We start from the raw sequence: 12,500 nt of genomic DNA on the forward strand, positions 1-12,500 counted from the left end.
AATAATAATAATAATAATAATGATAATAATAATAATAATAATAATAATAATAATAAATTATTATTATTACTATTATTATTATTATTATTTTAATAATAATAATAATAATAATAATAATAATAATAATAATAATAATAATAATAATAATAATAATAATAATAATAATAATTATTATTATTATTATTATTATTATTATTATTATTATTATTATTTTAATAATAATAATATAAATGATAATAATAATAATAATAATAATAATAATAATAATAATAATAATAAAAATAACAATAATAATAATAATAATAATAATAATAATAATAATAATAATAATAATAATAATAATAATAATAATAACAATACTACTAATAATAATTTAAAATAAAACTGAGACTATATTTATAAAAAAAAAAAAAAGAAGGACAACATTATAAAACTGAAATTAAGACCAAACTGCACCTAACAAAATCCAAGTCTTTTACATCCGTGCAAACTTAGCACTGATTAAATAAACAACCATGTGTATACAGGCCTCAACCTCTTGCGAAAGGTGTATCCAAATGCACTATATCTAAGGAAGATTTCATCGCATACTGAACCGATACTCCTGTTCAAATACGTTACTTTGATTTACCCTTCGCATACTGACCAAAGAGGAACAGTACCAGCAACACCCACAACAACAGTAGCAACAACACTAACTTTAGTAGCAAGAGGCGACACCTGTCAGTCTGCCAGTCTATCAGAGCGTCACATAGTCTATCCATCTGTCAGTCACTTCGTCATCCGTCACTGCAAGACTTTTAGCATAGCATCGTCCCTTGGTCACCTCCTTCATCTGCAGCGCCCAGTCACTAGATCACCATGTGTGAGTCGGCTTAGCTTTGCACTTACCTCACTTGAGTCACTGTCTTGCTGTAGAGAGGTGGGCGTATATATAGGAGGAATTGCCAGGGGGCGGGACGAGGGAAAGGTAGGGGCTGGGCGGGGACTTCGATGGGCGGGGCCGGCAGTCCTCCTCCACCCCGCAAGGTAAGACGAGGTAAAGTAAGGTCCTTAGCCTCACCGCAGACATGCATGGTGGGAGGGTCAGCTGGTGCGTGCTACAGGGGGAGTGGAAGGAAGGTTTATGGTTGTGTATGGGTGAGTGGAGTGTAAAGGGAGATACGAGCCAAGTGACTGTTACAAGAACTATTAGTACTTATGTTGCTACTGCTGCTGCTGCTGTTGCTGCTGCCACTACTATTACTACTAACTACTACTGCTACTACTACTACTACTGGTACAACAACAACAACAACAACAACAACAACAACAACAACAACAACAACAACAACAACAACAACAACTACAACTACTACTACTACTACTACTGCTACTACTACTACTACTACTGGTACAACAACAACAACAACAACAGCTACTACTACTACTACTACTACTACTACTACTACTACTATCACTACTTACAATACTTAAAATCAAAGCACTAAACACCATACCTATAATCTAAAAAAAAAAAGTCATAAGATAATTTGCCATAATATTTGTTTTTGTCTTTCAAGCCACAATTCATTCATCAACTTCTGTCTTAAGCAAAAAAAAAAAAAAAAATGCAGTTGTCAGACTAATTTTCTAACCATACACATGTAGTACAGTAAAAAAAAAATATCGCCACCACCATCATCATGAATGAACTCGTAATACAGCTGTCAACAACCACCACCACCACCAGTATACACACACACACACACACACACACACACACACACACACACACACACCATTTCATAACGACACAAGTAACACGATAGATTAATTTTAATATGATACACACACACACACACACACACACACACACATTATCGCAAACCCCCAACGTGTAATTCTCAGCCACCGACACTCATCCGGCGTAGCATTACCATATCTTACGCCCACAACTTAGAACGGGGCGGACACTACCCCTCACATAACGCAACGCCGGAGCCCACGTAGTACACATTGACAGGGAAGACGTAGGAGGAAGAGGAGGGAGAATGGCTAACAGATCTATTTCCCACCTGCTGTAACCGCGGTGAACCACAAGATGCGAAGAAGACACACACACACACACACACACACGGGGACAGCCAACAACACAGTCTTCATTTGCTCCTCTTCTCCTCTCTGTCATGGCCTATCCTTTATTTATCTCTCCATCTACACCATCCATTCAACTGTTTCGTCTGCATACTCGTCTTGATATTTTATTCATTCTCTCGTGGGCAAGAAAGCAACAATGAATCTTATTTGCTCGTAGGTGAGTCTCAAACTCGCTTCATTAACTCTTTCACTGCTATTTAAAGCATGTTTCCCTAATGCCAAACCACATCGGGTCATTTAATTTCTTCTACAGCCGCCACTAAAGATTCTACTGTCTATACGTTGGGAAATATGATCTGTTAATGCATCTCCCTTTCTTGTAGGTGTTTGTAAAGGGTTCATGCAGTGCTTTTGATGATATGAATTCTTGCATATTGCACTGAAAGGGTTTTAAACACTCGAATCCCGAATCCCGAATACTGAACCTCCGAACAGTCGATTTATCACTCAGACGCCCGAGAACCATCGTCTTATCTCTAGTCCAGAAAGAAATATTGAAACTTTAGGGTTAAAATTTCAGCTGTGCTTGTATTCTTAAACGATCTGGACAATCACAACTATTATCAAAGGACAATCACAACTATTTTCAAAGGTCACACTTATCATGAGTTAGGCTCTCATGGGTATTTTTTTCAGTTGGTAATGCAAAACCCTTGTTAAAGTATTAGCAGAACTGAGAAAATGCCTAGAAAATCTCCCAATAAAGCCTGTTATAAGTATTCGAGTAAGCGCAGGAAACTTTAAGAATAATAACATAAGAACATAAGAGAAGCTGCAATAAGCCGTCAGGTCTGCACGTGGTAGTCCCTGTATGAAACAAGAATAAGGTCTCTGCCAATGCCATCAGAATGCTACTACATACGTGCCTCATTTCCCACCACTCCTCAAGTCATTCCTCTCCTTTACTGACACCATCTGTTAGTGTGTGATGAGGAGGGGAGTAAAATCAATCAGTCAATCAGTCACTCAGATTTCTTTACTAGATTTACCACACTTTCGTTTTTCTCTCCCACTTTTCTAACAGACAGGCCTTTCCTATATTTTAAACAATTAATTTCCAGCGAATAAGAGGTGGACTAGAGATGGTGATGGTGGTGGTAGTAGTGGTGGTGGTGGACAAGAGAGAAGCTACTGGGGAGGAGGAGGAGGAGGAGGAGGCAGTTCTGTGGCTTCTAAGTAACATCCTCATGGTCGTACAATGACACAATGATAAAAGAGAGAAAACGGGATGAGGTATGTGAGGAGGTGAGTGAATATGTGAGCAGGAGCAGGAGGAGGAGGAAGAGGAGGAGGAGGAGGAGGAGGAGGAGGAAGGAAGATGAAAGTGAAAATGAAGGACGTGGATTTCCGTATCTTCTCTTGATAGGTACGTGTGTGTGTGTGTGTGTGTGTGTGTGTGTGTGTGTGTGTGTGTGTGTGTGTGTGTGCGGTACGTGTTTGGTAACATCGATCATCACTGGGTTTATGATGGCAGTGTGTTCGTTTGTACATATACTATAGGTAGCTAGGTAATAGGTGGGTGGGTAAGGTAGGTAGGTAGGTGGGTATAGGTCAGCTAGGTTGGTAGATACACGTGGATAGATCAAGTAGCTAGGTGGGTGGATAGGTTAGGTAGGTGGCTTAGGCTAGGTTAGGTTAAGTGGGTAGGTTAGGTTACGTTAAGGTAGGTTAGGTGGGTAGGTTAGGTAGGTGGGTAGGTGAGTTAGGTGGGTAGGTGGGTTGTATACTTAACTGGAAGCGAGTGTGAGTGAGGATGGAATGTATCAATGATGTGGCGTGAGTGTGTACGTGAGATAAGAGTTGTATCGGTTTTCAAGATGTGTGTGTGTGTGTGTGTGTGTGTGTGTGTGTGTGTGTGTGTGTGTGTGTGTGTGTGTGTGTGTGTGTGTGTAGGATAAACTTTTACCAGTGAACTGCCCGAGGTGGATGTGTACAAGTGTTTTCTATCAGTCTTCCTGCGGGATTATGAACGTGTGTGTGTGTGTGTGTGTGTGTGTGTGTGTGTGTGTGTGTGTGTGTGTGTGTGATAAACTTTTACCGGTGAACTGCCCGAGGTGGATGTGTACGAGTGTTTTCTATCAGTCTTCCTGCGGGATTATGAACGTGTGTGTGTGTGTGTGTGTGTGTGTGTGTGTGTGTGTGTGTGTGTGTGTGTGTGTGTGTGTGTGTGTGTGTCCGCATCTCATCAATGTTCTGCCAATACCCAGAGAACATAACCATGAATAAGTAACGCTACAGTTCTCAGAAAGTCTGGAGTGTGTTTAGTATTTCCTCTTTTTTTTTTTTACTCTTTCAATATATACTCATTTAGAAAAGAAAAGAAAAAGAAAAAAATCCAGACCACTTATACTCATCTCACTCATACTAACTCATACTCACTCATACTCATTCACACCCACTTCAAAAAACTTCGCTTCTTCTTAACCCTGTAGAGTAACACCATCTATCAACATCTCCCGCACTAACACTCAAGCAACGAAGCCTACTGCTGCCGATTGGAAGGCTGCTGTTCGTATGCATGCTACCGGTGCCCTCCCCACAAGACGTTGCTGTTATCAGTGAGAAAGTGATAACGGGGGCTACCAGTTCCTGTGATAATGCAGTGGTTTGTCTTGCTGCGTCCGCGTCCGCTGTGAAGTAAAATTCAATACGGAATACGTAATTTTCTGTTTTGACTGGAGATTTTAAAGGAAATGTGGGTTAAGGACTATTGACAGCCACGAGGGAGTGTAAACGGGGATTAATACTGATCTGATACACTAGGGAGGGGAAATTTGGGAGTAGATATGAACTTTTAAAACACTGATGAAAGGAAATTAGGGTGCGCTATTAAACTGAAAACACAAACCGGGGTCTTGCTGGGTCGTGTGTATTAAGTTAAATCAGTGGGGAGGGAAGTTAGGGAGCAGATATCGACTTGGAGATAATGGAAAGGGGGAGTTAAGATGTATTACTGAGTCAAAGCACTAGGAAAGATGTTGCTTAAATTTAAATCACAGAGAAGGAATGTTATTTTGTTGGTGTTGACTTCAAAATAAAGAGAAGATATTAGGGAGTGCTATTGACGGAAAAACAATAAGATGGATGTTGTTTTGAGGTGTTTATTGATTTAAATAACTGTGAAGAAAAGTTAGGATGTGCATATTGATAACAGCGGGAAAAAGAAATTAGGGGTGTGCTATTGACGGAAAGGATTAGGAGGAGTGTGGTTTAGGGTGATCTATTCAAATCACTGGGAAGAAAGAAAAAAAGAAAAAGGAAAAAAAAAAAAAAATGTGGAGTGTTGGGTGTATGCTGACTTGGAAGCACTGAGTGGATGAAGTTATTGAGTGGGCACCCTACACTGGACAGGGGAAGGGGGAACGGAGTGTAATTGCGATTTAAAAACACTGGGATAGAGAACATTAATGGTGCATCTTGACTAAAAAATATTGAGAAGGAGGAAACTACGATGAATTTTCACACTGAATAGAAAACGGTTCCAATAACTTCATTTTTTTTCATCGCGATATTGCAAATATTCATAATACAAAGAGCACTGTACAGAACTTTCACATACAACTGCAAGAAAAAAATCGATGAAAAGAATATATTTTCTAATTTCTAGCCAGGATAACATTTAGAGATGGCTGTAGAAAAAAAAAAAGAAGAAATATCTCAAAGTGCTTTGTGATTAAAGAACCATATGCCAGAGAGCAGTGATCGAAAATGTAAAAAAAAAATAAATAAAATAATTAAAATAAAAATGAATAATGATAATGATAATAATAAATTAAATAAAAAAAAGATAGATTAAAAAAAATACGTTTTCCAATTTTCTAGTCAATATAATGTTTAGAAATGACTGCAGAACGAAAACAACTATCTCAGAGTGAATTGAGATTAAAGAACCATACGTCAAATAGCAATGAAAGGGTTGTAAGGGTTAGTGTTTCCCTGAGCGCCCCGTGAACAAGAAGCAGCCAGCAGAGGCCTATTCACTCCAGTGCTCCAGCGGTCACCCGAGTAGCAAGACTTTCTTCGATCTTGACCTGCGTGGCATTTGGTGAACCTCCGTGTGCGGGTGGCTATGTGGAACACTATGTGGAGCAGAGAGAGAGAGAGAGAGAGAGAGAGAGAGAGAGAGAGAGAGAGAGAGAGAGAGAGAGAGAGAGAGAGAGAGAGAGAGAGAGAGAGAGAGAGAGAGAGAGGGAGAGACACACACACATACACACACACACACTACTATAATGCCACATTGGTGAAAGGCTCTGATGGATATATATTTTTTCTCTCATACACTTTACCCTTTTTTCCCTCTCATTTAGCAATCGGGGGGCGTGGCGGCAGCGTTACGCCAGCCCGGCCTAGGTGCTGCTAATGGCTCAGCGCCACGGACCAAACCAGGGCAAGGCAGAGTGGGAGAGGAAGGCAGACGAGAGAAACAGAGGCCGGAATAAGTAATTAGACAGGTAGGCAGGATGACATATTAAACAGGTAGATTTAGAAGATAAACAAGACAAGCAAGGCAGACAGTGGGGGTGGGGGGTGCAGGAAGACAGACGAGAGAACAGAGGCAGGAATAAGTAAATTAGACAGACGGACAGGTAAACGGATTTTACAGGTAAATCTAAATGACAAATAGAAGTCAAGTAAGGAGACAGACAGACGATAGACAGACGAGAGAGCAGAGGGAGATAAAAAAGTACTTAAACAGACAGGTAGACCAGATTTTACAGTTAAATTTAAATGACAAACAGAAGACAAGTAAGGAGACAGGAAGATAGACAGCGAGAGAACAGAGCCAATATGAGCTAAGACAGACAGGCAGGTAAAATCTGTTATGCAGGTAGATTTTGATGGCAAACGGAAGACATACAAGGAGACAGGTAGATAAACAGACGAGATAAAAGAGACAGGAGTAAGCAATTAGACAGACAGACAGACAGACAGGCAGGCAGGCATAATATACAGGTAGATTTAGATAAAAAAAAAATAGACAAACAAGGAAAACAGGTAGATAGACAGGTAGGCGGGATATAATATAGGTGAGATTTAGACAGACAGGCAGTTAGACAGACAAATTATACAGAAAGATTTAGATGACAAACAGAAAACAAGCAAGGACACAAGGTAAGATAAACGTGAACGGAATCATATAATACTTCGGAAGCTAAAAACATAAGCAATCAGATAGAGAGAGATTTACATTCATCCTACTAATCCATTTTATAACACAGTGCAGATTGTCACGGAGTCTCCCATTACAAACTTAGCAAATAGAAAACTGTAAAAGTGGAGACCTGTGGCAGGCAGAGCGCAGTACCAACAGAGAGAGAGAGAGAGAGAGAGAGAGAGAGAGAGAGAGAGAGAGAGAGAGAGAGAGAGAGAGCACCTTTACTATTCAAACCCATACGAGTCACTCATCTCTCCATGGCAGCGAGCGTCTCCAAGTCCCAGCATCACAAGTAGTGTCGTGGAGGGCAGCCAGATTCCAATGCCAAAGGGTACATGGAAGTAAGCAGGAGACAAGGCTACGCTAATGCTCCCTCACGACCATATACTTTATAGTCTATATCATACAAACGATTGCGGGGCCTGTTGCTAATGACCCTCTCTCTCTCTCTCTCTCTCTCTCTCTCTCTCTCTCTCTCTCTCTCTCTCGCTGTTTTCTTTTTTTTATTGTCGAGGTTACATATATTTGGGTTTATTTACGCATATGTATTCAGATATGTTCTTTCTTGCCTAGAGGGTATATAATTTCCCTCTCTCTCTCTCTCTCTCTCTCTCTCTCTCTCTCTCTCTCTCTCTCTCTCTCTCTCTCTCTCTCTCTCTCTCTCTCTCTTATCATATAGTTGTGCGCACAAGTTAATTTTAACATCACAACAACATTAACTACGTCTCTTCTTCTTCCTGCTCCTCTTACTACTACTACTACTACTACTACTACTACTACTACTACTACTACTACTACTACTACTACTACTACTACCAATACTACTACTACTAAGATAGAAAAGAGAACTAACCTATTAACGTTGCATTGTTGCCGTGAGAAACTGTAGGCAAATTCCATGAACTGAGTGCGTGGCCAAGGCGTGCGGGTACAAAAGAGAGAGAGAGAGAGAGAGAGAGAGAGAGAGAGAGAGAGAGAGAGAGAGAGAGAGAGAGAGAGTGTGTGTGTGTGTGCAGCAAGGTCTCTCTCTCTCTCTCTCTCTCTCTCTCTCTCTCTCTCTCTCTCTGGAAATTTCGACGCTCATCACTACTTTTGAATCTGATCCCTCATTTCTCATCTCAATTGTCCACCCAGTGTTGCTATTCCCCAGCAGGGTGATGCAGGTAATGTTGGTATGCACTACATTGCATTGTATTGTATTCCTGCCTGCCTTGGAGACTCGTTCAACAATGAAAACTCCCTTACTCGTATGTTTTTTTCTCCTGGACTTGATTTTTTCTAGACTTAATCATGCATCTTATTTGGCTTGGAATTTTCTCTCTGTCGCCCCTCTTTGATTTTACTTAATTTTGTATTTTTTTTTTCTGAGAGAGAGAGAGAGAGAGAGAGAGAGAGAGAGAGAGAGAGAGAGAGAGAGAGAGAGAGGGAGAGAGAGAGTTATCTTCATAGCCGGTGTTGATAGCATAGTCTTTTAACTCGTTCCCTTAACGCTCCATGATCAGAGGCGGCCCGAGGCACCTGCAGGCCGGAAGGGAGACGCGAAAGAAGACGGGAGGTAAGAGAAGGGAAGGCAAGGGAAGGGAAGGGACGTTAAGGTGTTGGGGGGCGGGGACGGAGGCAGAGTGGTGGAGTTAAGCGTTGCATCATGTCAATCTGTTCGTCTCAGTCATCTGGTGTTCCGCCCCGCCAGCTGAGGAGAGAGAGCAAGATGTAAGCTTCGTAAGAGAGAAGAATTATGTACTTGGGTAGATTTATTGCCTGTACCGCGAGGCTCATAAATAACCACTGACAATGCCTTATTATGTGTACCTGCTGCATCTTACTGTTCGCTCATATGTTGAAGACTGATAAGTTGATAATGGCTTGGAATACATAGTGCTTAAATTAAAAATCTTACATATAGTAAACTTCATAAACAGATTAACCATTATTGTACTATGCTATAGCTTCTGTATCTTACTGTTTCGCTCATTATAGGAAATAATGAGAATGGCGAGGAAGACGTGAATAAAAAAAAATAATAATAATGTGCATTAAGAACCTTCAAACCTTGCAAATACTGAGATTCACAAATAAAGACTAATCTCAATTACTTTACCTGGATTTACTTCATGTGTCGTAAACCTTTATTTAATCCCTGTAGACTTTATTCCTAGATATATGCAATAACTTCTCTCGTGTGTAAATAATTAAACACGATAGGAAAGATAGGTAAAGCCCACACTTGCTACACATATATCCTCCAATCTTGAGAAACACGGTGCTCTCTATATATATTGTTACGGTACATTTAATTAAACCTAACCAGTGCAGTAATCAATTAAGAGGCAATGGAGCAGTGAAGGTTGCAGGAAGTCATCACGTATCACAGCGGAGGTTCGTCCTACAGCGCGCCCTAGTGAGGCTTATCATTCTTATGCTAATATGAACGTGTCGCGCCACTGGGTATTCGAATGAGGTGTTCTGCGAGAGTTTTTTTTTTCATTGCTGGTTGGTGAGGTGGCGGTGGTGGTGGTGGTGGTGGTATTGTTTGTGGCACTTTCATTCTTTCTTGTTTGTTTTTTTTTCCGTCTTTCCTTTCTTTCTTTCCCTTTTTACTCCTTCCTTATTTTCTTTCTTTCTATTTTTCTATTCTTTCTTTCTTTTCTTCCTTGATTTCTTTCTTTCTTCCTTCCTCCCCTCCCTGACCCCCTTCCTCCCTCCCTCCCACCTTTCCTCCTTCGTTCCTTCCTTCCGTCCTTTCTTCCTTCCTCCCTCCCCCTCCCTCCCTCCCTTCCTTCCTTTCTTTCTTCCTCTCTTTCTCGATTCCACTCACTAATCAAACTGGTAGAATCGAGATATACTGATTTTGCTCAAGGATAGCCTCCTTGAGCTTCCTTAGTATTACTCCTGTTTCTCTCTGTCTGTCTGTATGTCCCTCTGTCCGCCTTGGAGGAGCCGTGCCTATGGGGCGGGACGGTTTGAGGACACGCGTGACGTATTGTTAAATGATTTTGTAATTTGTATACTTTCACTTGTACGTTACAGGGATGACACAAGATTCTCTCTCTCTCTCTCTCTCTCTCTCTGAACGCTCACAAAAACAATCAACTAAACTAATGCTCCTTTTTTTTGTTATTCTCATTACCAATTCTTACTGAGGTAGAATACACATACGTAACTCTGAATGAACAGAAAGCAAATGAGTAAAGAGAGACACACACTCTCTTGTCATTTCACTTACGCGTTGCTGATGATGTAGGGCTGATCAGCATGTTATGTCCATTGTTACCTGGGGGGGAGGGGTGGTGTTATTACTGTTGTTGGTGTTGTAATAATGGTGGTAGTGGTGTTTACGGCTTCCCTACCGTAACACCACCAACACCACAACCACCGCCTTCCATCTCCCAGCCTTACACACTTCTCATTTGCATGGATCCCCACTTTGTCCCTTTCTTCTCGCGCAAGACTGCTAATGAGAGATGCCAATAGAGAGGAAAAGACAGGAGGAGAGTAAAGAAAGTCGTGCCTATAGATATGTGCTTAAACTTTAAGGTGTGTGTGTGTGTATGTGTGTGTGTGTGTGTTTGTGTGTGTTTGGGAAGGGGACTGGGAGGGGAAGTCGCGCTGCAGATGACGCGCTGAGTAGTTCTGGTTATACTGTAGTTAATTGAAAGCACGTGATGTGGTATTTTAACAAGTGACGTGTTTTGTTTGAGTGGTGGGAGGTGTGTGGGAGGGAGGGAGAGAGAGAGAGAGAGAGAGAGAGAGAGAGAGAGGTGCTTTTAAGTGGTGTGTGTGTGTGTGTGTGTGTGTGTGTGGAGGGTGTAGAAGCCCCTGGGGTGTTAAATTAGAGAGGAAAGAGAGTAACTGAGAAGGAAATGGAGAGGAGAAAGAGAAGTATAGGGGAGATTGGGTAAATGGACGTGTTCGAGCAGTAACCATATGGTGCTTCAGTCTCGGAAGGTAGTAAGAAAGTCACAGTATGGTGGTGGTAGTGACAGTGGTGATGGTGGTGATGGTGGGTGAACTTTCATCCCAGGCTCCCGTCACTGTACACATACACACACACACACAGATGCACCACCGTGAAGCGCATCTGGCAAGGTCGTTCTGTCAAACCTCGTATATTCTTAACGACACCGCTGGAATGGAAGTGTAATTAAAATTCATCGGGTTCGCTGTAAAAAGCCGCCAAGTACGGGGCGTGAGGACAGAGAAAGGCTCAGATGAGGACGTAGAGTCTGCAGCGAGGGAACGTGAATGAGAACTGGCGCGTGTATGGGGGTCAGGACTCAGGACTGTTTGATATGTCCGTGGTTTCATGAGAGCGGTGGCTGGAGTACTCGCGTTAGCGTTTCAAGGCGCTTCTCCGTCTGCACCAAAGGAACCTGAGTAAGGATAGGTGCTTGTATGGAGATCAGGACTCGAGACTGTATGCTGTGTCCGTGGTTTCATGAGGGTAACAAGGGTATTTGCGTCAACTAATATTTCAAGATACTTCTTCGTAAAATTTTGGACTTCCTTTGGAACTGGCTTCTTCTATAAGGACTGGCACATTCAGTGAGACCTATTTTTTTTTTTTTTCATATATACATTTATTTATTGTCCTTGACCAGCGCTTCTCTTACATAGAAAAAAGCTAAATACGAACTTACAAATTCCACAACATCCCTTCACGTCCCCACACCCTCACATCCGCCATCATGGCCAGAACCAAGATAGTGTGCTAAATACCTTGCTTCCCGCCTTGGCACCGTCCTCAGGCACAGCATCACAGGCGAGTTATAAACCTTGAACAGCATATCTCCAAGACAGAAATTCACCATTACTGTGTTATTTTCAATACAACATTTAAATTCCATTCATTAATTTATCTTTCACAAAGCCTGATGCAATTTTTAAACGTTTATCAGTAAATAGAACCCCACATTACGTGTCATTTGTAAGGAAAACACTGTAATGTAGTGCGTTCGCCTCATGTGCATGCCCGACACGATTTGAACTGATTCGTGAGGCGCTGAAAGACGTGCAGTGACTCTTATCAACAATAATATACTTCTCCATAGCAGAAACTCATCAATGCCTTGCTGTTTCCAATACGTTTTAAATTTCTTCACAGCAATGAGAAACGAAAGCCGTCGCACTGTAGCAATTACTAACAAAGCCCGCGGGATACTTCTAATGAGCTGAGGCGCTGACAACATTCATCTAGACAGCAACTCTA

At 41.4% G+C, this 12,500-nt stretch overlaps 2 protein-coding genes across 4 annotated transcripts in view; one reads left to right on the forward strand and one right to left on the reverse strand.

The window, feature by feature from the left end:
* LOC135104364 (uncharacterized) overlaps window positions 1–8,282 on the reverse strand; it is an 11,784-nt gene extending 3,502 nt beyond the window's left edge. Inside the window, exons 1-2 of one of the 3 annotated variants that reach the window (XM_064011709.1) lie at window positions 8,148–8,282; window positions 892–1,100 (exon numbers count right to left, since the gene is read on the reverse strand). Coding sequence is in view for 1 of the 3 variants with exons in the window: in XM_064011708.1 (XP_063867778.1) it covers window positions 1,920–1,922 (3 nt within the window). In the remaining 2 variants the exon portion in view is untranslated. The other 2 variants (XM_064011711.1, XM_064011708.1) reach the window with 2 other exon arrangements.
* A 431-nt stretch (window positions 8,283–8,713) lies between these two features.
* Window positions 8,714–12,500, forward strand: part of LOC135104366 (uncharacterized) — an 8,692-nt gene continuing 4,905 nt past the window's right edge. The window contains exon 1 of the mRNA XM_064011712.1: window positions 8,714–8,849. The gene's annotated coding sequence lies outside the window, so the exon portion shown is untranslated. The remainder of the gene's footprint in view (window positions 8,850–12,500) is intronic.

The sequence above is a fragment of the Scylla paramamosain genome, chromosome 10 (genome assembly GCF_035594125.1).
Source record: "Scylla paramamosain isolate STU-SP2022 chromosome 10, ASM3559412v1, whole genome shotgun sequence".
NCBI lineage: Eukaryota > Metazoa > Arthropoda > Malacostraca > Decapoda > Portunidae > Scylla > Scylla paramamosain.